We start from the raw sequence: 25984 nt of genomic DNA, 5'->3' as shown, positions 1-25984 counted from the left end.
AGGCCAGTAGATACTCATGTTTTATTCAAACAAAGAAACTGGCTTTTTTTGGCCCATGTCACAAGAGCGTGGGCAAAGCTGGATTATTAAGGAATGGACAACATGTTCATCTTAAGACAGATGGCATTCAGACTGCATACGATGGCTATGGCTCTCTGCTTATTCAGGTCCCCAGGGAAGAAAGAACAGAAAAGAGCAGAGAAGATATTAAAGTGTGCAGTTTGTCAAGCAACAAGAGCATGAGCAAGTTGAAAGTTAAGAGACAAGGCAGGATTGAAAGCAGCTCTAACCTTTAGGTTAGGTTAGGTTGGAGCCACTAAAAAGCAATATGGCACTCTGTACTGGGACAACAGGACAAGGGCCTTGAGGGTAAGACCACACACATCACAGCCTCCAATGTGTGAAAATAAAACTACACTAGAAAGTACAGTCTAAATTGAGGATGGCAAGGAAAGTGTTCCCTGCTCAAAAACACCTGCCTAGAGTGTTCCCCCAGAGTGAGCACACGACAGCCACTGCAGCTGTGGCTGAAGGAGGTCAGGTCCATCCTGAGCTATCAGCACTATCCCCAGATATTGGTTCTGTGGGTAGTAAAGATGCAAGACTGAGGGAGTCATGGAGTCTGTGCCATGGTTCTGGAGAGCACTGAAGTCAGGCAAAGTGTGGCATGACTGGTATCCTGAGAGGCTGCTCAGCAGAGGTGTGAAGGTGAAGCCTAGGCTGCAGGGGAGAACCCAGGATGTCAGACAGCAGTACCAGCCAGCATTTGTGAAGGAAAGCTGCAGACATGGAATGGAGCTGTCTCAAGAGAGAGGCTATGTGTCCTCAGGCAACAGAGTTGGAGGGGTGGGGCTCCCCAGGTCCTCTGGAGCCCCAGATGCCCAATGAAAGTACAGGATTTAGTGTTGCCCTGATGAGCTTCAGTCTTGCTTTGATCCAATCATTCCTTGCTATACCCCAATTCTTCCATTTTGTAATAGGGATATTTATTCTATGCTATTGCATATTCAGTGTAGGTTCTCATTTTATAGGTGTTCACAGTTAAGATTGACTTGAGTCTTAGATGAGACCCGCTGGGACTGTTAAGAGCCTATGGGAATTTATAAGGTTGAACTGAAAGTATTTTGTATTATGAGATGGCCATGTATTTTTTTTTTTTTTTTTTTTTTTTTTTTTTTTTTTTGACACATGGTTTCTCCTTGTAGCTCTGGCTGTCCTGGAACTCAGTCTGTAGACCAGGCTGGCCTCAAACTCAGAAATCCACCTGCCTCTGCCTCCCAAGTGCTGGGATTAAAGGTGGGGGCCACCACTGCCTGGAGATGGCCATGTACTTATAGGAACTAGAGATGAATGTCAAGGTTTATAGTGATGGGCTCTGGTGTCAAGTTACCAATGGGTGTCTTGTGATTGTTAATACTGTCAACTTGATGAAATTTACAATCACCATGGAAACAAGTCTCTGAGTTATTTTTCAGGGAATTTATAGATTAACCAGGTAGGAAGACCACATCTAAATATGGGTTGTACCATTTTATGGTGAGAATGCTAAACAAAACAAAAATGAGACAATGAGCCGAGCACCAACATTCATTTCTCTCTGCTTCCTGTGGATGCCATGTGAGCAGTCACCTACTGCTGCCACAAATTCCTCACCACGGTGAGTTAAAACAAACCTTTCTCTCCTAAACTGCATTTTGGGGTTAGCTGTCACAGCAACCAGAAAAAGGAATTAACACAATGTTTCCAGCTGTTGTTTTCCTACATGAGCTTTCTTTTTTTGTTGTTTTTGTTTTGCTTTTTTGAGACAGAGTTTCTCTGTATAACAGTCCAGTACAGTCAGTTTGTAGATCAGGTAGACTCAAACTCTCAGAAACTCACTTGCCTCTGCCTCCACAGTGCTCGGATTAAAGGTGTGCACTCTCCCTCTCCCTGTGAACTTTCTGAAGATATTTTGTTCTAATCTTACAGATGTAGGCTCTTTCTAATAGAATTTGCTAAGGAATATATTATGTGTATATTTTTTTAATTTAATTTTTTTTTGAGACAGTTTCTTCTGTGTAGCCCTGGGGGGTCTTGGAACTTGCTCTGTACACCAGGCTGGTCTTGAACTAAAAGATCCACCTGCTTCTGCCTCCTGTTTGCAGTGATGAAAGGTGTGTGCCACCATGCCAGGTTAGAACTATATTTTGTTGTTGTTGTTGTTGTTTGTTTTTATTTTTTGAGACAGCATTTCTCTCTGTAGCCCTGGCTGTCCTGAAATTCACTCTACAGACCAGGCTGGCCTCTAACTCACAGAGATCCACCTGTCTCTGCCTCTCAAGTGCTGGAACTACAGGCATGCACTACCACTGCCCAGCTGGAATTATATTCTTTTTTTTTTTTTTTTTTTTTTTTTTTTTTTTTTTTTTTTTTTTTTTTTTAGTTTTTCGATGGAATTTCATTCTTAATGTACTACTGGAAGTGTTTCCTTTAGACCAAAGTTTCCAGAAAGCTCCCTCTGGACTTCTGTCAGTTTGACACAAATGCCCTCAAAGATGCTAGTGAACAATCATGTCTTGACCATAAGTTAGGGCTCTGCCAAGAAAGTGGGACCCCCAGTTCCATCTGCATACCGATGGATGACACATCTGTGGATATCCCTTTAGATTTTGGCCACTGGAGCTTCAGATATTTTTGTGGAAACTGTACCACACCAAGAAGTACCAACCAGTCTCTGCTCATCATTTCCCAGGTCTACATCTCCTGAATGGTTCCATTCACTCCAACTGGAAGAAGTATCTGTCTTTGGAGGGACAGTCACTTTTCTAAGAGCTAATAGCCAAAAGTTTTATATAAGCACAACTTGTCCAGACACGCTAGCCCTCACAGTCCCACGGAGATTTTTGCACACATAGTTCTCTAGGTCACAATTGCTTCCCCAGGGAGACCCCGCACCTGTGGTGGAGTTGGGGAGCCGCTTTTTTGCACTTCCTATGGATATTCTCTGTTGCAAGGCATCAAAAAAGGACTGAGGAATGTGAAACACCAGGGGCTCTGGTTTGCCTGCAGAAAAGAGAAGGATGTCATTTAAATAGACTTAGTTGTTTTCTTGATGTACAAGGGCAGGGAAAAGGAAAGGAATGAATGGGGCTGTGATCCTAAGTTTCTCTGTTGGCAGGCTGGAGAGACACAGCAGTGTGTACGGGTTGCTGCTGCACAGCTTGATAACCTGACTGGAACCCACATGGTGAAAGGGGAGAACCAATTCCTGCAAGTTGTCTTCTGACTGCCATACATTGGCCATGGCATGCATGTCCCCTCTCCCAACCAAATAAGATGTAATCCTACCACCACCACCCCTCCATTGAGGTTTTTTTATTCAAAGGTAAAAAGACTGATGGGACCTCGCAGGCCAAGGGCCGTATCAGCCCAGTCCTTCGTCCCTAGCTTATAGCACACCAATCCTCCACCCAGGATGACTTTTCAGAGCCCCGCTGTGTAACCACCACCAGAGTAGACTTCTCCCCTTGAAGGCTGTTTGAAATGAGAACATGTCAGTAGAGCTAAGGGGCCTCTGGCTGGCCCATCCACTTGCTGGTTGTATTCAGTCTAAGCAAAGCAGGGGGCTGCTCTCCCCTGCATGGTCAGGATCATGAGTGCTATGATTACAGGGTTAGGTTGCTGCAGGTCCAGTCAGCATCAGTCTAACTATGACTCCAGGGCACATAAAATATAAGAAAACATACAAATCTCTTAAAAGTAGTATGGATGAAGAAAAAGTCAACAGACTTTTGCAGGGAGGCGGCTGAGCTCAGAGTTTTTCTTAATTCTACAAACAGAAACTTCTAGAGCTCTGCAGAGAAGCACAGAGCTTTGGGCATTGCTTAGACATAGTCTTATTCTGTAGCACAGGCTGGGTTTGGACTTGACTCATTATGGAGACCAGACTGACCTTAACCCTTAGGGCTCCTCCTTCCTTGGTCCCACAGGAGCTACAACTACAGGTGCCCCAGCATGCTGAGCTCTGAGAAAAAGACTACTGGTTAACTTGAAAAAAAAATTTTAGTTCAATAGTTTAGAGCACTCGTTGCTCTTGCAGAGGACCCAGGTTTGGTTCCTAGCACCCAATGGTGGCTCACAACCATCTATAACTCTAGTTTCATGAGGTCTGACTACCTCTTTTGACCTTTGTAGATACCAGGGATATATGTGGTATGCATATATACCTGCAGGCAAAATGCCCATTCAAGTAAAATATATCTATTTTTTCTAAAATGTTAAATAATATATATTAAACGAGTTGTTAGGTAAGGTGGGGCAATATAATGCTAGTATTTTTAGAGGCTGAGGCAGGGTTCTGAGTTTGTAATCACTCTGGCTATATAGCACTCAAAACAAAAACCAAAAAAGTAAAGAAGAGGGCTGGAGAAATGGCTCAACACTAGCTGCTCTTCCAGAGAACCTGAGCTGGCTCCAAGCACCCATGTCAGGTAGCTCACGGTCACCTGGAACTCCAGATCTGGGAAGCCTGACACAGTCTTCCAGCTTCTGTTACCTCCTGCACTAATATGGCACACACACTCAAACACATACACACACACACACACACACACACACACACACAAGAGTCACAAACATACACAATAAGGAAAATAGAACAAAAAAAAATAGGAACTCCAAACAAGTAAAAAAAAATAAGACTTTTATTTTTAAGAATTAGAATAGAAAAGACTTCTACTTTATATTCACTTTTTTTGTTTGTTTGTTTTATTTTGTTTTTTCAAGACAGGGTTTTTCTGTATAGCTCTGGCTGTCCTGGAACTCACTCTGTAGACCAGGCTGGCCTCGAAATCCAACTGCCCTTGCTCCCAAGGGCTGGGATTAAAGGTGTGCACCACCACTGCCCATTTTTTTTTTTTTTTTTTTTTTAAATATTTTTGTTTTGTTTTGAGACAGAGTCACTCTAAGTGGCTTTCCTCAACCTGGAACTCATAGACATCCAACTGCCTGTTTCCCAAGTGTTACTAATTTTTGTTTTTATGGTTTTTTTTGAGATAGGGTTTCTCTGTGTATCCCTGGCTGTCCTGGAACTCACAGAGATCCACAGACCCACTGCCTCTGTTTTTGCAGTGCTAGGATTAGAGATGTGTATCACCACCACCTTTGAGTGAGACTTTGAATGGATTCCCGTGAGACTCTAGGTGCAGATCATCACACCCAGCTGGCTTTGCTTACTTTTATTGACTGTAGAATGCCAATGTTAAAACTCAGTGTTTAGTGTGTACAGATGTGTTGTGGGTTTATGTGTGCAGGAACAAATACATGTACTTGAAAGCAGTGTGGAGGCCAGAGGTGAACTTAAAGGTTTTCTTAGGACTGTGTTACTACTGTCTTTGCTGTCTGTATGGCATTTTGCTTATTAAAACATTTTTAAAAAATGTTTTATGTATATGAGTATTTTGCCTGCATATCTGTATGTGCAATATGTACATGAAGAAGTCAGAAGAAGGTGTTAGTGGGGCTGGAGAGATGGCTCAGCGGTTACGAGCACTGACTGATCTTCCAAAGGTCCTGAGTTCAATTCCCAGCAACTACATGGTGGCTCACAACCATCTGTAATGAGATCTGACAGCCTCTTCTGGTGTGTCTGAAGACAGTGTACTTAGATATAACAATAAATAAATCTTTGAAAAAAAAGTATTTCATAAACCAGGCCATTTAAAAAAAAAAGAAGGTGTTAGATCTCCTGGAACTGGGGATATGGAGTCACCATGTGGATGCTGGGAACAGAACTCAGGTCTTCTGAAAGAGCAATAAATGCTCTTAACTGCTAAGCTATCACTCCAATCCTGATTTCTTTTATACTGTGTGTGTGTGTGCGCGCATGCAACCTATGGCAAACATGTTGGGGAGGGTGTGGTATCAGAGGGTAACCTGCAGAAGTCAGTTTTGCTGACTACCATGAGTTCCAGGGATTAAACTCAGAATATCAGATTTGGTGGGAAGGTTGAACCTTTCCTTGTTGAACCATCTCACTGCCCACCTGCAACTGGATTTTTGAGACAAGTTCTCTCATCAAAACTTGAAGCTTGCCAATTAAACCAGAGCAGGTGGCCACCATTTTAGCATTGAGATTACAAGTTCATACCTCCCAAACCCAGAGTGAAACTTTTTTTTTTTTTTTTTTGGTTTTACGAGACAGGGTTTCTCTGTATAGCCCTGGCTGTCCTGGAACTCACTCTGTAAACCAGGCTGGCCCCGAACTCAAAAATCTGCCTGCCTTTGCCTCCCAAGTGCTGGGATCAAAGGCGTGCGTGCGCCACCACTGCCCAGCAGAGTGAAACTTTCTTAGGTGGGTTCTTGGTGGTCATATAATCAAGATGCCTTAAAAAGCATGGAGCTTTTCATTACCTGACAAATCAGGAAACCTGTATTAAGAATTCTGCTGGACAAAATACTAACACAAGTAGCTTAAGGAAAACAGGGCCTGTGGCTCACAGTTTAAGGGTATAGGTTTACAGTAGGGAAGGCATGACAGCCAGAGAGGTTCTAGCACTGGACAGCAGGAGTGTGAGGTGGCTGGTCCCATTACAACCACGACCAGTGTCAGGAAGCAGAGAGGTGAATGCTGGTCCAGTGCTTAGATTTATCCCGCCCACAGGATACTGTCACCCACTCGGTTAAATCCTGTCATCATCCTCATATACACTCAGTGCTGTTTCTGAGTCGAATCTCAAATCTAGTCAAGTTGACAGTGAAGATAAACTGCCACACCATCCACCTCCTTGTGCTCAAGGTAATGAGCACTAAGCCTCGCCCACCTCTGCTCCTCTTCCCTGGGTTCCAGAGGCTCCAGCAGTATTCATTCATTTACAGTCTAAAGCTATGACACACCAGACACAAACACAAAGACCCAGGCAGACTTACAGCTTTTATCTGCTGCTCTTTTTTCTTCTATCTCTAACTCCACTTTGTTGGTCCTGTAGTCCAATTATAATTAAATTAATCATTTGATAATGATTCTTTAGTTCTTTCAACTTTGAAGTCTTTCTTCTTTGTTTGCTGTTTTTGTATTATATTTATTTATTTTTAAATAATTATTTATTTTATGTCTTTATCTTAAGACTAGCAGAGGACAATAGATCTCATTATGGATGGTTGTGAGCCACTATGTGGTTGCTGGGAATTGAACTCAGGACCTCTGGAAGAGCAGTCAGTGTTCTTAACTGCTGAGCCATCTCTTCGGCCCCACATTTATTTATTTATCAGAGAGGAAAGGATGTGGGCCACAGTGTACATGTATAGGTCAAAGGACAACTTGTGGGAATTGGTTTTCTCCTTTAACCTCATATGTCCTGGAGATCAAACTCAGGTTGTCAGGCTTGACAGCAAGTGCTTTTACCATGAAGCCATCTGGCTAGCTTTTTTGTTTTCCCCTTAGTATTGGGGAAAGAACTCAGAGACTTGTATATGCAGGACACATGCTTTAACATTAAGCTACACCTCTACTTCACTCTTCTTTACAACAACAGAACAAGGTCTCGGTCTGTAACTCAGGCTGGCCACAGACTTGGGGCAACCCTCCAGCTGCAGCACTGCCTGCCAGCTTTGCCAGCTTGACATTTACTTTCTGTGGTTCAGTGCTTGGGACCCAAGCTCACTTAGTTTTCTTACAAATCAGAGTAGAGCTGCCACATACCACTGTACTATCTCCCACTTCAGGCACACTTACCATCAAACTGATAGTGCATGGTTTGATGGATGCGCTCTGTGACACTAGCCAGCCAGTCTTGGAAGGACAAAGTTACTTGTGCCTCATCTAACAGCTGACCACAGACTAGAAAAGGGGAAAAAAAAAAACAACAACAAATGTTTTCATTAACTTTACTTTTCTTTCTAAATAAAGAATTAGCTGAAGCTTGAAATAGTCAAGTGGTTTATACAGGAAAAAAACATAAAAATTAAATACAGAGACATTCAGTGAAATAGGTTTTAAGGGCGTTTTTTTGTTTGTTTTTTTTTTTTTTGGTTTTTCAAGACAGGGTTTCTCTATGTAGCCCTGGCTGTCCTGGAACTCACTCTGTAGATCAGGCTGGCCTGGAACTCAGAAATCTGCCTGCCTCTGCCTCCCAAGTGCTGGGATCAAAGGCATGTGCCACCACTGCCCGGCGGGCTTTTTCTTTTTAATTGACATATAACATACATTTTATGATATTCAGTGTGATACATGAGTACCTAAATCTCTCTCTCTATATATATCATGTGCATGCAGTGGCCTCTGAGGCCAGCATGGCCACTGGATTTCCTGAAGCTGGAGCTATAGGTGCTTTGGGCTTCACCCAAAGTGAATTCTGAAAATTGAACTTGGATCCTCTGTAATAGTATCAAGAGCTCTTACCTGCTGAGCCATCTCTCCAGCTTCATAAAACTTAAAAAAACAAAAAGAAAAGTCCATGTATACTAGGTGTGACAGTGCATCCTTATAATAAAAGTGAGTATAACACAGGAGTGATGATGTATGCCTATATCAGCATTTGGGAAACAGAGGCGGGGAGCAAGAGTCCAGGGCCATCTGTGGCTTCTCAGGGGTTTTGAGAAAAATAGGTTGAACAGCCAGGTGTGGTGGTGCACACCTTTAACTCTAGCGGTCAGGAGGCAGAAGCAGGTGGACTGTTGTGAGTTCCAGGCCATCCTGGTCTACAAGGGCAACACAAACTAAGGCAAAGCAAACCAGGGTCTAGAGAGATGGCTCAGAGGTTAATAACAGTGCTGCTCCTGCTGAGCAGTGGTGGCACACGTCTTTGATCCCAGCACTTGGGAGGCAGAGGCAGGCAGATTTCTGAGTTTGAGGCCAGCCTGGTCTACAGAGTGAGTTCCAGGATAGCCAGGGCTACACAGAGAAACCCTGTCTTGAAAAACCAAAAAAAAAAAAAGCTGCCAAAACAAAACAGTAGCTGCTCCTGAAGAACTGGGTTTCAGCTTCCAATTGTTCTGTTTACAACTCTAGTTCCAAGGGGATCAGATGTTCCTCTGGCCTCTGTAGGCATGAGGCATGCATGTAGTATACAGACATACACACAAGCAAAACTCCTGTTCACATTAAGTAAAAATAGTAATTAAAAGCAGGGAGGTAGGGGGCTGGCGAGATGGCTCAGCGGGTAAGAGCACTGACTGCTGTTCTGAAGGTCCTGAGTTTGGATCCCAGCAACCACATGGTGGCTCACAACTATCCATGATGAGATCTGACACCCTCTTCTGGTGCATCCGAAGAAGCTACAGTGTATTACACCAGAGCTAGTGGGACCGGAGCAAGCAGAGGTCCTGAGTTCAATTCCCAGCAGCCATATGATGGCTCACGGCCATCTGTATAGCTACAGTGTACTCATACCCATAAAATAAAAAAAGCAGGGAGGCATTGGCCAGGCAATGGTGGCACACGCTTTTAATTCCACCCCTCAATAGGCTGAGGCAGGCGGATCTTTGTGAATTCAAGGCCAGTTTAGTCTACAGAAGGAGTTCCAGGACAGCCAGGACTACACAGACAAACCCTGTCTTGAAAAAACAAAAAAAAAATAAAAATAAAAATAAAAAAATAAATAAAAAATAAAAAAAGGGAGGTAATTCACTATGAGTTGCTATAGTCACTTCACACTTAACTGTAAACATTTGTATACAGAACGGCAAAAGGAATGAAGGCTTATCATCAAATAAAAGGGAAATGGCAAAAATCCTAAAGCCCTGGAATACACTACCGAGAAAGAAGTAACAAGGGATGGAGGTTAATGAGACTAGAATGAAGAGCGGGGTCCACGGGGCTCAGTGTGGTGCCGGGCCTGGCATCTTGAGGCCCTGGTTCAACTTTTTGTACCACAAAAACAAACAAAGATGTAAGTTAGGACTTTAAAATTTTGTTTTCAGTAGTTTTAAAGTTTTTTTTTAAAGAGTATATACAACTTTTTGATATAAGTGTACATTCTTTTTTTTAATAACTGTGTACTCTTCTTTTTTTTTTTTAAAAGATTTATTTATATTCTATATAAGTACACCATAGCTGTCTTCGGACACCCCAGAAGAGGGCATAGGATCTGATTACAGATGGTTGTGAGCCACCATGTGGTTGCTGGGAATTCAACTCAGGACCTCTGGAAGAGCAATCAGTGCTCTTAACTGCTGAGCCATCTCTCCCTGTAAATATACATTCTTTTTTTTCTCTTCAGACAGGGTTTCTCTGTGTAGTCCTGGCTGTCCTGGAACTCACGCTGGAGACCAGGCTGGCCTCGAACTCAGAAATCCGCCTGTCTCTGCCTCCCAAGTGCTGGGGTTAAAGGCGTGTGCCACCACCGCCCGGCTAAGTGTGTATTCTTATGCAGTTGTACAAAATAAAAAGTGTGATAGTATACATCTATAACCTGAATGTTCACTCAGGAGGCTAAGGCAGTGGGAGCATCAGTTTAAAGCCACATTGGCCTACATAGTAAGAGCCAATCTCAGAAAATAAAACAAGAGCTTGTGTATACTTTGCCAAGACTTCCCAGAAGAAAGTTTTAAGACGTCCAGAGTAAATACTCACCTGGGAAAATGAAATGGACACAACCCAACGGACCCATTTGCCTTTACCTGCTCTGCACATACATGCATGTCATGTACACAGCTCTGCATTTTATCATATGTGCAGCTACAGGGAAGACATAAAACACTTCCATTGCAAGATACCATCCTACTAACTCCTGGCAAGTGCTGTCCCTCTGTCTCTGTGATCATTGTTGTTATTTTGTGTTGGTTCTTTTAAGATAAGGTCTTGCATGTAGCTCCCCCCGGCATGAAGTTCAGTATGCAGACCAGGTGGCTTTCAACTATGGTTAGGCTTCTGTCTCTGCTTCCTGAGTACTGGGATTGCAGGAACACACCACCATAAAGGCAACATAATTTATTATTATTATTATTATTATTATTATTATTATTATTATTTTGGTTTTTCGAGACAGGGTTTCTCTGTATAGCCCTGGTTGTCCTGAAACTCACTCTGTAGACCAGGCTGGCCTCCAACTCAGAAATCTACCTGCCTCTGCCTCCCAAGTGCTGGGATTAAAGGCATGCGACACCACCGCCTGGCAATTTATTATTTTTTAATTTTATTTTAGAAGCTGGAGTGATGGCTCAGCAGTTAAGGAGCATTGGCTGTTCTTCAAAAGGAGCTGGGTTTAGTTCCCAGTACCCACACAGCAGCTCACAGCTGTCCATAACTCCAGTCTCAGGAGATCCAACAACCTCTTTTGGCCTTTGAGAGCACTTAATGTAAGCAGTGCACAGACATACTTGCAGGCAAAACAACAGGTGTATTTAGACACAGATAAACAAAATAATAATTTAGAGATTCATCCGATTTATTTTACACACACAGGTGTTTTGCCAGCATGTGTATGTGCCCTGTGTCTTCTCAGGGTTCTTGGAGGCCAGAGAGGTACTGTACTGCCTAGAGTTGGAGTTATTTGCAGAGTTGAACCACAAGTTCAAAATGGCCAGGTCTCCACACTGAGTTACAGTTGTGAGCTGCCGTGTGGTTGCTAGGAATTGAACCTAGGTCCTCTGAAAGAGCAGAAAGTACTCTAAACCACTGAGCTATCAATTTAGTTTTGGATTTGTTTTACTTTTGTGTGTATGTGTTTTTCCAAGGTCGGATGACATATAAAATCCCTTGGAGCTGGAGTTACAGGTGTCTGTGACCTGTCCAAGAGAGAGCTAAGATCCAAACTCACAACAGAGCAGCAAATACTCTTCTAAACTGCTGGGCCACCTGTCTATCCTAGCATAATTCTGAGCATGATTTGAACCTAGGGGAACAGGAGAGACCTCAGCTGCGGGGACTCCACTTGCTGCTATTGTTTATCACATCATGTTGTACCACATAATAGGTGACAACATGCAACATTTCTTTTGAGGACTCCTGACTGCCCTGGGTGGTTTCCACCCTGAAGCCCCGTCTAGGAAGGGAAACTTACCCTGCCTTTTCAGTGATGATGTAACCACAGGCTTTTTCAGGCCACTCTTCCTTAGATTGCTGTTTACTGCATCTTGCGGCATCAGTGAGCTGTTCACCTGTGCACCTAGATCACAAATAGGTTCCAATAGTTAAGATGTGCCTTGGGAATGAGACGGAACTCAGCTGCTGCCTAACAAGAACTGAGCCCTGGACTGAGCCCTATGCCCCATAATCTGAAAGCAATGGCATAAGCCTGTTGTGCCAGCAGGAAGTGGAGGTGGAATACGTTCAAGGTCATCCTCCACTGCAAGGTGAGCCCCAGGCCTGGGGTCTCAGAGACAAAACAACACATAACACGACATCATGTCTACAGCTAGGCATGTAATCTAGCAGATGGGAAGTAGAGACAGGATCAGGAGTTAAAGGTAAACTTACCTCCATACAAGACAAAGTAACTTTGCTGTTACATTTTAATTTATTTTTGAAGATTTATTTATTTTTATACTATGTTCATTTCTGTTTTTGCCTTCATGTATGTCTACATGAGGGTGCCAGACCCCTGGAACTGGCGTTACAGACAGTTGTGAGCTGTCATGTGGGTGCTGGGAAGTGAACTCAATAGTGTCTTTTGGAAGAGTATCCAGTGCTCTTAACTACTGGGCCATGTCTCCTGACATTTTTATTTTGTGTGTATGTGGGTGTGCCATAGGGCACAAAGAAGTCAGAGGACAATTTGTGGGAATTAGTTCTTTCTTTCCACCATGGGGACTCCAGGGATAAAAGTCCCCAGTTACTCAGATCTTCAAACTATCAAGCAAGAGTCTTTACTCACTGAGTTATCCCTTCAGCCAAGACAAAAAATAATCTTAAAAGAAGTCTGCAAAACTGGGGCTAGAGCAATGGCTCATCCTGGTTCTACAGTTTCCCAGAACCCACACGGTTGCTCATATTGCCTGTCACTGTAGTTCTGGGGGATTCCATACTCCCTAGGAACATACTTGGTGCACAAACATACAGGAACATACATACATGCATGTGTATATATAGGCAAGACACACTAAATAATCATTTTTAATTCTGTAAAATTATAAAAATTGACTTTTTAGTAATTTCTAAAGTACCTAAAACATAAACAGTCTTTGGTAATATCAGGGTAGCAGTAATTTCTAAAGTACCTAAAACATAAACAGTCTTTGGTAATATCAGGGTAGCTTTACAGTTTCTAGAACAAACCAGTATTAACCATTAAACACAACATTTTTAACTTTTTCTACTGTTTATAAGAGATTGGGATGGAAAACAGAAGTGGAAGGAAAGAATCTACCCGCTATTTTTACCTCTGGTGAGCTTTCTGCCAGTTTCTTCTCTGTGAATAATTTTATGATATTTATTTGTTTGATTTTTTTGTTTTTGTGTTTCACACAGGGCAGCCTGACATGGTCTCAACCATGGTATGTAGCTAAGGATGATCTGGATGCTGATCCTCCACCTCCACCTCCAAGTGTTGGGTTTACTTGCATACACCACTACAGCTAGCTCATCTCCTCTTTGCTTGGGGTGTCCGTGGGTGTGAGGTGGTGGTGGGGTGAGCACAGTATGAGCATGTGGCAGCCAGAACAGGATGTTGAGTATCTTCTTGTATCGCTCTCTACCTTGCTCCCACGAGACAGGGCTCCTCATGGGACCTGAAGTTCTCCCCTAACTATAATGATCTGTTTGGTGCTGGAGATTTTGTACATGCTAAGCATCTACTCTACCCTTAAACTCTGTGTCCAACACACCATGGTTTTTTGTTATTTTGTTTTTTTGCAACAGGGTTTCTCTGAATAGCCCTAGCTGTCCTGGAACTTGCTCTGTACACTAGGTTGGCCTTGAACTCACAGAGATCTGTCTGCCTCTACCTCCAGAGTACTGGGATTGAAGGCCTGTGCCACCACTATCTGGCTTGCTTTTCTTTCATCCTGTCCTGTCCTTCTCTTCACTTCCTTCCCTCTTTTCCACCCTCTCTCCCCCACCCCCTTTCTTTCTTGGATACAAGGTTTCATTATGTCACCCTTCCTGGCTCAGAACTCTTTAGGTAGACTAGCTGGCCTCAAATCTGCCTCTGTTTCTGGAGTAAACTACCTGGCCTGGCTTTTACTTTAAAAAAAAAAAAAAAAGTTATTAAAAATTCAGGAACAAGCTGGGCGGTGGTGGTGCACGCCTTTAATCCCAGCACTTGGGAGGCAGAGGCAGGCAGATTTCTGAGTTCGAGGCCAGCCTGGTCTACGGAGTGAGTTCCAAGACAGCCAGGGCTATACAGAGAAACCCTGTCTCGAAAAACAAAAACAAAAAAACAAAACAAAAAATTCAGGAACAAGAGTCTTTTCCTATGATTCCTCATACTCAGTGGAAAACAAAAGACAACCTCTGCACACTAAAGACACGAGGAAAACCGTCTTACCAGACATTTCGTCCTTCTTCCTCTTCCGGGGCTTAGAGGCAGCAGACTCACAAGCTGAGACAGATGACTCCGCATGGCAGCCCAACTGGGGCACAATTATTTCCTTAAGACCTTAAAAAAGGGAAGGTTTCTGAATTACTACTACTACTACTATTCAAGAGAAAGTATGGACCCTTAACTAAAGAAAAAGTAATCGATAAGGATCTGACTCCAGGAAAAAGGATAGACCAGTTGCTTGATGTAAAATAAGTTACTTGAAAAAACTTCCCCAAACATTTTGATTTAATTAGGAATGGGGAAATGGTTTGGGAGCAGAGAGGACTTGCCTAGAATGCATAAGATTCTGGGTTCCATCTCCAGTACACACACAGACACACACACAATCACACACACACAGAGTCACACACACACACACAGTCACACAGACACACACATAAATACACACACACATATACACACAAACACATACACAGTCACACAGACAAACACAGTCATACAGACACACACAGACACTGACCCACACACCTATACTTGGAGAAATGTAAAACTAAAATGCTGGGAGCTGTTGGCAGCTAACAATCATTAAGAAATAAAAATTGGGGGCTGGAGAGATGGCAGGGGGGTTAAAAGCATGTGCTGCTCTTGCAGAGGACCCAAGTTTTGTTCCTATCACTTACATAGGTCACAACTGCCTGCAACTCCAGCTCAAGGGAATGTCTGACATCTCTGGCCTCCTTGGGTACCAGCATTCATGCACTTGAGTGTGTTCAGTTACCAGCATCCACATTGGGTGGCTCGTCATCACTTCTTGAGTTCCTCTAAGTACCTCATGCTTCTAGTCCTTACAGGAACCTACCTGATATCCTCACATAGATACATACTTCCCCCTAAAACCATGTTAGAATTCAGACATTAGGCTAGAGAGATGGCAGGGCAGTTAAGAGCATCTGCTCTTCTGGCAGAGGACCCAGGTTGGTTCCTAGCACCTACATGGTGGTTCAAAACCACCCTGTAACTCTAGCTCAAAAGGATCTGATGCCCTCATCTGGGCTGCATGGGCAGCAGGCACACATGTGGTACACATACATACATGTAGACAGTCACTCGTACACAAAAATAAAGATAAACGTTAAGAAAAAAAGTCAGTGGGGCTAAGGAGACATCTCAGTGGTTAAGAGCACTGTCTTGTCTTTCAGAGGACCTGGGTTTGAGTCCTAGCACCCACACGGCAGCTCACAACTATCTGTAACTCCAATGAAAGGGTATCCAATACATTTTTCTGGCCTCTGTGGTTTACCAGGCACATGCGTACATGCAGACAAAACACTCATATACATAAAACAATTTTTTTTAAAAATGTAAAGGCCTATGTGAAAAGCTAAACATCATCACTGCCACGGTAGCACATCTGCAATATTTCTACTCTTACTGAAAGATGGATGGCAGAAACAGGAGAATCCCTTGAGAGCTCATAAGCTGTTAACTTGGAGTATGGAGCACATGAGAGACCCTCAAGGAAAGGGAAGGTGAGGGATTGAGGGCTTGAACTTTTACCTGGCAAGTGCAAAGCTCTGGGTTCAGTCCTTAGGTCTAGAGGGAAAGTAAGGCAAGGACTGTTAGCTGAGGGTGTCTCTGACCTCCACACATGCACCATGACACATGAACACACAGACATGGACACAAAAGTACATTTAGAAAACAAACATGAAAATATTTCAACAGAGGTCTGAAGGGTGCTTGCTGCTCTTGCAGAGGATATGGCTTTGGCTCCAAGCACTCCTGCAGCAGCTCACATTCATCTGTAACTCCACTTCCAGCAAATCCGAAGCCTTTCCTGTGTAATTTTGATAAATTTAAGTTATCTGTAACATTAAAAAAAGAATCTGCTGGGCAGTGGTGGCGCACATCTTTAATCCCAGCACTTGGGAGGCAGAGGCAGGCAGATTTCTGAGTTCGAGGCCAGCCTGGTCTACAGAGTGAGTTCCAGAACAGCCAGGGCTACACAGAGAAACCCTGTCTCGAAAAAACAAAACAAAACAAAACAAAACAAAACAAAAAAAACAAAAAAAAAAAAGAAAAAGAATGAAACTATGGGCTGAGGAGAAAGTGATGTGGTTAAGTGCATTTGGTACGAAAGGATGAGAACCTGAGTCCAAATCCCTGGCACTCATGTAAAAAAAAGCTGGGCACGGCCACAGTGCCTGTAACTCAATACTGGGCAACGAAGATGAGTAAACCCTGGGAACTTGCTGAAGTTGTGAGTTTCTGGTTTAGTGAGAGACTTTATCTTAAAGAGTTAAGACATGGGGCTGGTGAGATGGCTCAGTGGGTAAAAGCATTGACTGCTCTTCAGAAGGTCCTGAGTTCAAATACCAGCAACCACATGGTGGCTCACAACCACCCTCTTCTGGTGCATCTGAAGACAGCTACAGTGTACTTATTTATAATAATAAATAAATCTTTGGGCCAGAGCGAGTGGGGTTGAGTGGAGCAAGCAGAGGTCCTAAATTCAATTCCCGACAACCACATGAAGGCTCACAACCATCTGTACAGCTACAGTGTACTCATATACATAAAATAAATAAATAAATCTTAAAAAAAGAACTTAAGACAGAGTAATGACCTCTCCATGGCTTCTGCAGCACACACACAGGTATGTGCACTTGTACATTCAAGTGCCAAAAAGATCTCTGTCTCTGTCCCTCTTCCTTCCCACTTCTCCTTCCCTCCCTCCCCTCCCCTTGCACACACACATACACATCCATTTGCTAAATCCAATGTCTCAAAAAATATGTTCAGCTGTCTTAATGACTAGTTTCAGCCATCTAAGCAAACTTTACAGTACATGTGCTGAATTAAAGAGATGCAGGCAGGAGTGGTGGCTCTGGCCTGCAATTCCAGCATGTAAGAGAGGCGAAAGGATTGATTTTGAGGATAGCTGGTTATGTTACCAAAGTATTATGGTTTTTTTCTTTCGTTTTTTAATTGAGGGGGATTTTTTGAGGAAATAGGATTTTTTTGTGTAGCCCTGGCTATCTGGAGCTCACTCTGCAGACCACGATGGCCCCAAACTCAGAGACCTGCCTGTCTCTGCCTCTTGAATGCTGGGATTAAACGCTTGCACCACCACCACCTATCTAACACTATGATTTTTTTCTAAGGTGCACTAGTGAGATGGCTTAGCAGGTAAAAGCACTTGCTGTGAACATGAGTTCAAACCCTGGGCCTTGTAAATGTACAAGACATGACACCACAGAATCGTGTGGTGTGTATATGTATGCCACAGTACATATACACCTACACACATCACACACACACAGTTAAAAAAGAAGACAGCCCTTCCCATATGTATATGTAGCACCTGAATCTAAGGGCTCTTAGGACATTCCAAATGTGTCAGTGGAACACCTTCAGTGCCATTTTAGAACAGCCAAGTAACTGTTAATCTCCACGTACCACTGGCATCGAAATTTAGGAAGTCTGAGAATTCCTGAGCCAATGTCTCATCACTGGCAAAGGCACAGAGGCAAGCAAAGAAGTGGATGCACTTTGGGGCTGCCTCAGCCTTGGGGACGTTGGACTTGTGTGACTTCAGAGTCTGGCAGGAGCAGAAGAAGCGGCGCTCTGGCAAGCTTCTGGAGCCGATTTTCTGCATGAAGGATGTGTGCAAATAGCCCAAGTTGTGCTTTTGGCTGGCTTTGCATTTCACTACCATAATGTTTTTAGTGACTCTCTGTACCAGGGGACCCGTAGGTTCTGTGGCCAACTGCCAGATGGTCTGTTTGGTTTCTGGGGAAGTCTGCATAGCATTCAAGACTGAACTTTTCAGGGTCAGAGGGGTGGCCTCCGCCTGGCAGTTCACTGCTAGCTTGATGTGTTGACACTGGTTTTCCACGATGCCTTGGGTGGAGGCTTTCAAACATGAGGGGACATAACACCGGCCAGAGCTCAGCTGAGTGATAATTGTACCATCCACGGTCTGGATTGCAGTCTCTGAAACACCTAGCTCCACAAAGCATCGGTAGTCAGGGCCTCGGTCTCTTTGCCGCACAGAGTAGACCTGCAGATCAGAGCCGGTGAGGATTTTGACAGCTTCAATGCTAGGCTGTTTTCGGGCACCATAGCGAAATATGGTTCCACATGTCTTGTTCTTACAGCTCAACCCACGGGTTCCATTGTATGTACCACACCGGGGACACTTCCTGATTCCCCTCAATGTGGCCTTCCCCAAGTCAGATAAGAAAGCTGGGACTTTAGTCCTCTGAGAGTTTGGTTCCATCGTTCACAGCCCCTAAGAAAGACAAGACCATCAGCAGGAGAACACATTCACACAGAGTTAGCATTCAGAGAGAAAGGGAGGGAGGGAGAGGGAGAGGGAGAGAGAGGGAGGAGGGAGGAATTTTCATCTACTTATTTTGGAATAGGTTCTCACTTTGTAGTTCAGATTAGATTGTAAGAAAGTAGCTGTCCTGGCTAGTATTATGTCAATTTGATGCAAGCTAGTTATCTGATAAGAGGGAACTGTAATTGAGAAAATGCCTTCTAAGATGTGGCTCATGGTGGTTAAAGACTTATGTGTTTGAATGCTTGGCCCATAGAAAGCGGCACTATTAGGAAATGTGGCCTTGTTGGAGTAGGTGTGGCCTTTTTGGAGGAAGCATGTCACTGTGGAGGCGGGCTCCAAGTTCTCATATATATGTTGAAGTTACACCTAGTGTTGAGGAGGTCTTTTCTTGGCTGCCTGCAGATCAAGATGCAGAACTCTCAGATCCTCCACCACCACACCTGCCTGCTTGCTGCCATGCTTCCCACTATGATGATAATGGACTAAATCTCTAAAACAGTAAGCCAGCCCCAATTAAATGTTGTCCTTTATAAGAGTTGCCTTGGTCATGGTGTCTCTTTATAGCAATAAAACCCTAAGACACACCTATAAGGCATTTTCTTAATTAGTGATTGATGGGGGAGGGCCCAGACCATTATAGGTGATGCTATCCCTGGACTGGTAGTCCAGAGTTTTATGAGAGGGCAGGCTGAGCAAGCTGGTAAGCAGCATTCCTCTCTGACCTCTGTATCAGCTCCTGGCTCCAGGTTCCTGCCCTGTTTGAGTTTCTATCTTGACTTCCTTCAAAAATGAACAGCAATCTGCAAGTGTGAGTCAAATAAGCACTTTTCACCCCACCTTGATTTTTGGTCATGTATTTTTGTCATGGCAATAGTAACCCTAACTAAGACAGTAGCCCAGGCTAGTCTCAAATTCTCACAGATCCTCCTGCCTGAGGCTCCCAATTGTTGGGACTAGAATAGTGCTTCAGCAGCACATACACTGGAGATGGTGGTACATGCTTGTAACCCCAGCACTCAGGAGGTAGGACAAAAAGGATCATGAATTCAGTGTCATTCCCAGCTACCAGGCGTTCAAGGCCAAACTGGGCTACATGAGAACCTGTCTCAGACAGAAAGGACGAGAGGACAGGAAGGATGGGTTACTTCACTTCTACTGATCCCCTGAAGCACAGCCCAGTCCTTCCCAGTCCTACCTGTACCAGTTGCCAGGGTACCTGGAGAACAGTGGAACCTGTGTCCATAAGACCTAACATGTGTTTCATTAGTTTGTGATGATCAGACAGAACAAAACCAGACATGCTCATTTGCAGTGGGGTGTGCCACTTGGCCTAAGTCCTCCGAAAGCTGAACTCTGACGTAACATTGCAGACATTCCATCCCCTCTGGCAAAGCTCTTTCTCAGGGTTCCAGTCAGATTCCAGCTCCTCTAGGTAGAACTCTTGGCAACCTAAAGCAAAACAAGAGAAGACAGTTGTCATACTATGAAGATGGATCTTTCTACTTAGAAACAGGCAGAGTAGGAGCTGGGAGAGCTCATTAGCTGGTGACGTGCTTAGTCCATGTGACCTACTTGGGGCCAGTCTACAGTGCCAGAACATCAATGGAAGCGAAGGGGGTCTACATCTAAAATTTTGACAACATTTGAGAAATATTTGCCAGATATTGCTGTGGAAATTTAACATTTATACTTTCAACAAAAAAGTAGTAAAATAATAGTAATGTCATTGCACAAGGTTGACAGAACAGAAGCCACAGTATAGAACTGGTCCCATTTACCTTCCTAATGGTAAAACATAATATTTTTAGTGCCTTATATTTTATTATTTTTCATTGAAAAACATTTTTTTTTTTTGAGCCAGGGTTTCTCTGTGTAGCCCTGGCTGTCCTAGAACTCTCTGTGGACCAGGCTGGCCTTGAACTCACAGAGATCCTTCTGTCTGCCTCTCAAGTGCTGGGATTACAGGTATGAGCCACTACCTCCCAGCTTGCAGTGAAAAACTGAAAATTCATTTTTATGTATATGAGTTGTTTATTTGGCTTTCATGTATATCTATGGACCAACTGCACCCCTGGTGCCTATGGAAGTCAGAAGATACCACCAGATCCAGAACTGGCGTTATGGATGGTTGTGAGGCACCATGTAAGTGCTGGGAACCAAACCTGGGTCCTCTGACTCTTAACTACTCTCCCTTGACATCCTATATAGCCAAGGATGACCTGAACGTCTGCCTCCAATCTTTCTGTCTCCAATGCTTGGGTGCTAGGATTATAAGGCATGTGCTGCTATTATCTCAGGCTGGTCTCAATCTCCCTTTGCAGTCTATGATGACTCTGAACCTCTGATCCTCTAGTATCTACTTCCAACTACTGGGATCATAGGTATGCAGCATCACGCTCAGTTTATGCAGTGCTGAGGTATCAAATCCAGAGCTCTGTGAATGCTCAGCAAGTACTTCTCCTACTCATCTATTTCCTCAGCCTCTTTTTTTTTTTTTTTTTTTTCCCCCGAGATAGGGTTTCTCTGTATAGCCCTGGCTGTCCTGGAACTTACACTGTAGACTAGGTTGGCCTCGAACTCAGAAATGCCTCTGCCTTCCAAGTGCTGGGATTAAAGGCATGCGCCACCACCGCCCGGCTTTTTTTTTTTTTTTTTTTTTTTTTTTTTTTTTGGTTCCTCAGCTTCTTTATAAGTTCAATATTTTTAACTTTTAAATTTTTATTTATTTATTTTCTTTTTTCTTTCCTGGTGGCTTGAGAGACAGCTGTGGGTGCTGGGCACCGAACTCTTTTGTTTTTGGTGTGAGTCTAGCCTTTAATGGCTGAGCCATCTCTCCAGCCCCCTTTTTTATTTTTTGAGACAATCTTGATACACGGCTCTGGCTGGCCTGGGTTCAGGCATATACTTCTACACATGATTTTTTTTTTTTAATATTTAATTTTTTTAAAATGAGAACACTGTAGCTCTCTTTAGACACACCACAAGAAGGCATTGGATCCCATTATAGATAGTTGTGAGCTACCATGTGGCTGCTGGAAATTGAACTCAGGACCTCTGGAAGAGCAGGCAGTGTTCATAACTGCTGAGACATCTCTCCAGCCCCTACACTTGACTCTTAATACTTCTGTGTTCTGTGTAAATGTGTGTGTGCAGTCCCCAGTAAGAAGTCCAGAGGTGCCGGGTGGTGGTGGCGCATGCCTTTAATCCCAGCACTTGGGAGGCAGAGGCAGGCCGATTTCTGAGTTCCAGGCCAGCCTGGTATACAAAGTGAGTTCCAGCCAGGACTACTCAGAGAAACCTTGTCTTGAAAAACCAAAAAAAAAAAAAAAAGAATAAGTCCAGAGGCCTCTAGCCCTGATTATCTGGCTGTCCTGGAGCAACTCCCAGACTTGCCTGTCTTTGTTTCCTGAGTGCTTGGATTAAAGACCTGTGCCACCACAACTGCTCCACTTTTTTTTTTAGATTTATGTATATGAATGCTTTGCTTGCATGTGTGTATGTGCACTATATATATGCGTAGTATCTATGAAGTTCTAGGTGGTTGTGAGTCACTGTGTGTGGGTCCTGGGAAAGGGACCCTGGTCCTCCCTGAGAACAACAAAATGCTCTTTACCACTGAGCTTTCTTGCTTGCTTTACACCTCAGTTGAGGCAAGGACTTTCACTGAACCTGGACCTCATCAATTTATATAGACTAGTTGAAAAGCAAAGCCTAGGGATCCTTAAGCACTTGGATTACAGGTGTTCATCTCTATATGACTTCTGAGGACCAAAACTTAGGTCCTCATGCTCATAAGGCAGGAACTTCACCTTAAGAACCATCTTCTTGCCATGGGGTGGTGGCGCACACCTTTAATCCCAGCACTTGGGAGGCAGAGGCAGTCGGATTTCTGAGTTTGAGGCCAGCCTGGTCTACAGAGTGAGTTCCAGGACAGCCAAAACTACAAGAGAAACCCTGTCTCAAAAAAACAAAAACAACAAAACAAAACAAACAAAAAGAACCATCTTCTTGGGGACTGGAGAGATGGCTCAGGGGTTAAGAGTACTGACTGCTCTTCCAGAGGTCCTGAGTTCAAATTCCCAGCAACCACATGGTGGCTTACAACCATCTATAATGGGATCTGATGCCCTCTTCTGTTGCGTGTCTGAAGATAGCTACAGTGTACTCACATGCATAAGTGATTTTGTTTTAAAAGAACCATCTTCTTTGCTTTTTAATGCTTTTTCATTAAGATGTAGAAAAAGGCAATCTGCTTATAATTCTTGAAAAATATTTAGATGCAAATTAGAATGTATAATACACTGCCAATTATGCACAATAAAGAAAAAAATTTCTACTTCTTTTTTTAATTTTTTTTTTTTATTTTTTATTTTTGGTTTTTCGAGACAGGATTTCTCTGGTTGTCCTGGAACTTACTCTGTAGACCAGGCTGGCCTCAAACTCAGAAATCTGCTTGCCTCTGCTTCCTAGGTGCTCAGATTAAGGCGTGTGCCACCACTACCCCCCTTAAACACTCTTTCTTTCTTTCTTTTTTTTGGTTTTTCGAGACAGGGTTTCTCTGTGTAGCCCTGGTTGTCCTTGAACTTACTCTGTAGACCAGGCTGGCCTCAAACTCAGAAATCCACCTGCCTCTGCCTCCCAAGTGCTGGGATTAAAGGTGTGGGCCACCACCGCCTGGCTCATACATTTCAATAAATGCAAATATCATAGTAAACATGGCTATTTCCTTTGTACACTTATTTCAGAACCTGAAAAACTGTTTCCAAAGGGGCTGAAACCTATCTCCTGTGTCGGGGTATGTGCATGTGAGTATAGGCAACTATAGCCAACAGATGTCCGTGTCTGTCTGGATCTGTAGTCACAGGTCCCTTGTGAGCTAGACATAGGTGCTGGGAACACAACTCAGAGCTTCTGCAAGAGCAGTGTGTGCTCTTAACCACTGGGTCATGTTTCCAGCTCCCACCTCTTGTCTGAAGATAGGGTCTTACTATATACACCTGGCTGTACTTGATATGTGGACCAGACTGGCATCCAAATCAGAGATCCCCTTGTGACATTTCATAACTGCAGAATACAAAAAGGACTTCCAGTAGAGAACTAAGTACAGTGTACTGAGTAACATGCGACTGTAAAGTCATTAAAAACAATTGGGATCTGTGTACCAGAAACAAGTATCAACATACGTTGTGGAATGAAAAAGGCTTGTGTGTATGCTATGCTTGGTTTTGAAAAGGGGGGAAATGGAGAGATGGTTCAGTGGTTAAAATTGTGTGTATTGCTCTTCGAGAGGACCCAAGTTTGGTCCAACATCTGGGCTCATCTAACTATAACTCTCTCTCTCTCTCTCTTTTTTTTTTCTTGAGACAGGGTTTCTCTGTGTAGCCCTGGCTGTACTGGAACTCACTCTGTAGACCAGGATGGCCTCAAACTCAGAAATACACCTGCCTCTGTCTCCCAAGTGCTGGGATTGAAGGCGTGTGCCACCACTGCACCGCTTTGCCTATAACTTAATTATGGGAAACCCAACTCCTTTGACACACTGGGAACACAAAGGTACATACATACAAATCTTTTTTAAAAAGTACTTTAAGGACGCAATATAGATGTCTATTCCCTCAGCAGTCATTTGAGACCCGAGAAATGAGGATTAATTTCATTTTTTTACTATTGGAATCTGAAAACATGTACTACTACGAATTATTAGGAATTTTCTTCTTATTTTCCTTTTCTGGGGTGATGGGGGACAGGATTTCTTGGTATAGCTCTGGATGTCCTGGGATGGTACAGGGTAGCCTCGAACACAGAGATTCGCCAGTCTCTGCCTCCAGAGTTCTGGCATTAAAGGAGATCTCCACCATACCCAGTTTGCTCTTTTCTTTTTGAGACAGGATCTGTTATGTAGCCTAGCTGTCCTGGTATTTGAGATCTTCTTGCCTCGGCCTCCCGAATGTTGGGATGACAGGCTGCGCCAATCACGCCCGGCTTGCAGACTCTGTCTTAAAAAAGGATACACAAGGAACGCGCGACTTGTGGAGGAGCTCCGTTGGAAACCTGACGGGTCTCCCGATGGTAGTCTCTTCTCAGCAAGAGGCTGAACAGAGGAAACCCGGGACGAGAGAGATTGCCCCCCTGGTTCCATCCGGCCGCTAAGCTGGTCGGTGTGGGGACGCTGTTTTGGGCATGTCAACACCGCCCCAAATGAGAAAGAACTACTCGAGTACACGCATTCGCTCAAGGGATCCTGTGGAGGCGCTATTTACCCATTTTAGGAATAAAACTGTCTTGTTGGATCGAAACGTCATAGCCCGCAGACCTTAACCGGTAGAATCAGACCGGTTACTGTAAAATAACAGAGTCCGGGCCACAATCCGTCTGTGTTATTTAGGGGAGCGCGCCTAAGCGCAGCTTCCGGGAACGGCCGGCTGAAAAACGCACTTCCCATGCGACCCGCTTCCCGGCATCCTCTGCAAGATGCTCACTTCCGGCGCCAAAGTGAGGGCCCAGCAGCACAGTCATCAGTCCGACACGCAGTTCCCCGAACACGTTTTCCGCCTCTATTCCCACCCTGAGCCGTTCCCCGCTTATGATTGGCCTCATCCGCCTTGCCCCTTACCTGCCTCGCAACTCTGGGGACCTCTCGTTGGTGACCACCCTCTCCGCGTCTCTCTTTGCCTGCTGCGGACTTTTACAAACGCATCCAAGCTGTTCGCTGTAACGAGAGTCCTTATTGGTCAGATCCACCCACGTGCGCCAAGGGCGCTCACCCCCGCTGAAGTGGCACGACGGGATTTGTAGTATTTTTTGAGGCGTGCTCTCTTTCGACAAGATATTGGTGAAAACTACACATAAGGCTCAGGGTGCTATCACTTTGTAGCTTTACCTGAAAGTACAGAAAACACCTGAAGGGCTTCCCGGTGGTCTCGAGTACTTCGAGCCGGAACAACTCTGTGCTGAAGACCATTCTGTTGGCAACGGAAGCAAAACTCGTCTGACCTTGTATGGTTCTTTCTCTGCCTTCGCACTTACACATTTGAATGCTTCCCCTTGGAAAGAGCCGAAATAGACTTTCTGTATATTTATTCTTCAGAATCGTACCCCCTCCCACACCACCATACTGTGTTTTCTGGAACTCTTTCTGTAGACCAGGCTGGTCTCGAACACAGATCTTCCGGCCTCTTCCCTCCCATGTGCTGGGATTACTGACATGTGCCACCACCGTCCTGCCTATCTTCAGAAT

At 44.0% G+C, this 25984-nt stretch overlaps 1 protein-coding gene across 9 annotated transcripts in view; it reads right to left on the bottom strand.

The window, feature by feature from the left end:
• Positions 1-25777, bottom strand: part of CUNH2orf42 (chromosome unknown C2orf42 homolog) — a 36144-nt gene extending 10367 nt beyond the window's left edge. Inside the window, exons 1-9 of one of the 9 annotated variants that reach the window (XM_031382417.1) lie at positions 25628-25777; positions 25361-25456; positions 19943-20196; positions 17859-18693; positions 15957-15992; positions 14403-14513; positions 11979-12083; positions 7712-7816; positions 2935-3042 (exon numbers count right to left, since the gene is read on the bottom strand). In XM_031382417.1, coding sequence (XP_031238277.1) covers positions 2935-3042; positions 7712-7816; positions 11979-12083; positions 14403-14513; positions 15957-15992; positions 17859-18681 — 1288 coding nt within the window. In that variant the 5' untranslated portion in view covers positions 18682-18693; positions 19943-20196; positions 25361-25456; positions 25628-25777. Of the gene's footprint in view, positions 1-2934; positions 3043-7711; positions 7817-11978; positions 12084-14402; positions 14514-15956; positions 15993-17858; positions 18694-19942; positions 20197-24607; positions 25281-25360; positions 25518-25627 lie in introns of those variants that run through there. The other 8 variants (XM_031382420.1, XM_031382418.1, XM_031382419.1 and 5 more) reach the window with 8 other exon arrangements.
• Between the last annotated feature and the right edge of the window lie 207 nt (positions 25778-25984).

This window comes from Mastomys coucha, unplaced genomic scaffold, assembly GCF_008632895.1.
Source record: "Mastomys coucha isolate ucsf_1 unplaced genomic scaffold, UCSF_Mcou_1 pScaffold20, whole genome shotgun sequence".
Classification (NCBI taxonomy): Eukaryota; Metazoa; Chordata; class Mammalia; order Rodentia; family Muridae; genus Mastomys; species Mastomys coucha.
This window is presented reverse-complemented; position numbering and strand designations above follow the sequence as displayed.